The sequence below is a fragment of the Pundamilia nyererei genome, unplaced genomic scaffold, assembly GCF_000239375.1.
Source record: "Pundamilia nyererei isolate P.nyererei 1_Seehausen unplaced genomic scaffold, PunNye1.0 scaffold00056, whole genome shotgun sequence".
In the NCBI taxonomy this organism is placed as follows: domain Eukaryota; kingdom Metazoa; phylum Chordata; class Actinopteri; order Cichliformes; family Cichlidae; genus Pundamilia; species Pundamilia nyererei.
In genome coordinates, this window is record NW_005187457.1 from 2,187,006 (window position 1) to 2,188,087 (window position 1,082).

A 1,082-nucleotide genomic window follows, 5' to 3' on the forward strand; every position below is an offset into this window, starting at 1 on the left:
GTGTGTGTGTGTGTGTGTGTGTGTGTGTGTGTGTGTGTGTGTGTGTGTGTGTGTGTGTGTGTTTGGGTGAAGGGATTATAGTTTAACCGTGTGCTCATCTTTCAGGAGTGGCTGCACAGGAATGTAACTGTCTCTGAAGTGCTCCAAATCGTTCACCGAGGATCAAAGCAAAGCCACAGCTGGTGCCGGCTTAGAAAGAGTCCAGCTGTGGAAGAATGGTCCCTAGTTTTCAGTAGTGCCACAGTAATGTGTGCATGCCAGAGTCAGATGAAACAAGTATTAACATCCTTTGTTCTTCTTTACGGGATTCAAGGATTCAGTGACTGTAATGGTCATGGTTATTTGGCAGTTTGATTTCTAGTTTAACTTTGAGTAAAGTGTCCTGAAAATGAAGTGACACCGAACCCTCCTGTGTGTGCGCGTGCCGTTCACTCACATCTGCAGCTTTCTTCTCAGACAGTTCCAGTTTCTCCTGAGCATCTTTCAGGCCCTCAGAGAATTTGTCCAGTTCATCCTCCGTCTGCTTCATCTTCTTCTGCAGATCCAGTAACTCCTCCTCCAGCTAAAACAAAGGATACTGTTAGTGCTGTTTTTTTCATTTTAACTCAGTTTAGCATGAAAACCTTAGATGAACTTCTATTCTATTCTAGTCTATTCTAGTGTAGTGTAGTCTGGCCTGGTGTTGTATTGGATTGGATTCTATTCTGGTCTGGCCTGGTCCATTCTAGTCTCTGTTTTTTTCTGTTCTTAGATTCGATTTGATTCGATTCAATTCTATTCTTGTATAGTGTGGTCTGGTCTGTTATGTTCTCTTGTGTTCTGTTCTATTCCATTCTGGTCTGGTCTATTCTAGTCTCTGTTCTGTTCGGTGATTTGGTATTCTATTCTATTCTATTCTATTCTGATGGAGTCTGGTGTGGTCGGTTCTTCTATTCTATTCTTTTCTATTCTATTCTGGTGTAGTCTTTTATATTGTATTCTGATGGAATCTGGTGTGGTCGGTTCTTCTATTCTATTCTTTTCTATTCTATTCTATTCTGGTGTAGTCTTTTCTATTCTATTCTATGGTGATGGAGTCTGGT

At 41.2% G+C, this 1,082-nt stretch overlaps 1 protein-coding gene across 2 annotated transcripts in view; it reads right to left on the reverse strand.

Annotated features, from left to right (window-relative positions):
* The window catches only part of tpm4a (tropomyosin 4a), a 21,526-nt gene that overhangs the window by 18,501 nt on the left and 1,943 nt on the right, over positions 1 to 1,082 (reverse strand). For both annotated transcript variants that reach the window (XM_005734060.2, XM_005734059.2), the window contains exon 2: positions 437 to 562. In XM_005734060.2, the coding sequence (XP_005734117.1) occupies positions 437 to 562 (126 nt within the window). The remainder of the gene's footprint in view (positions 1 to 436; positions 563 to 1,082) is intronic.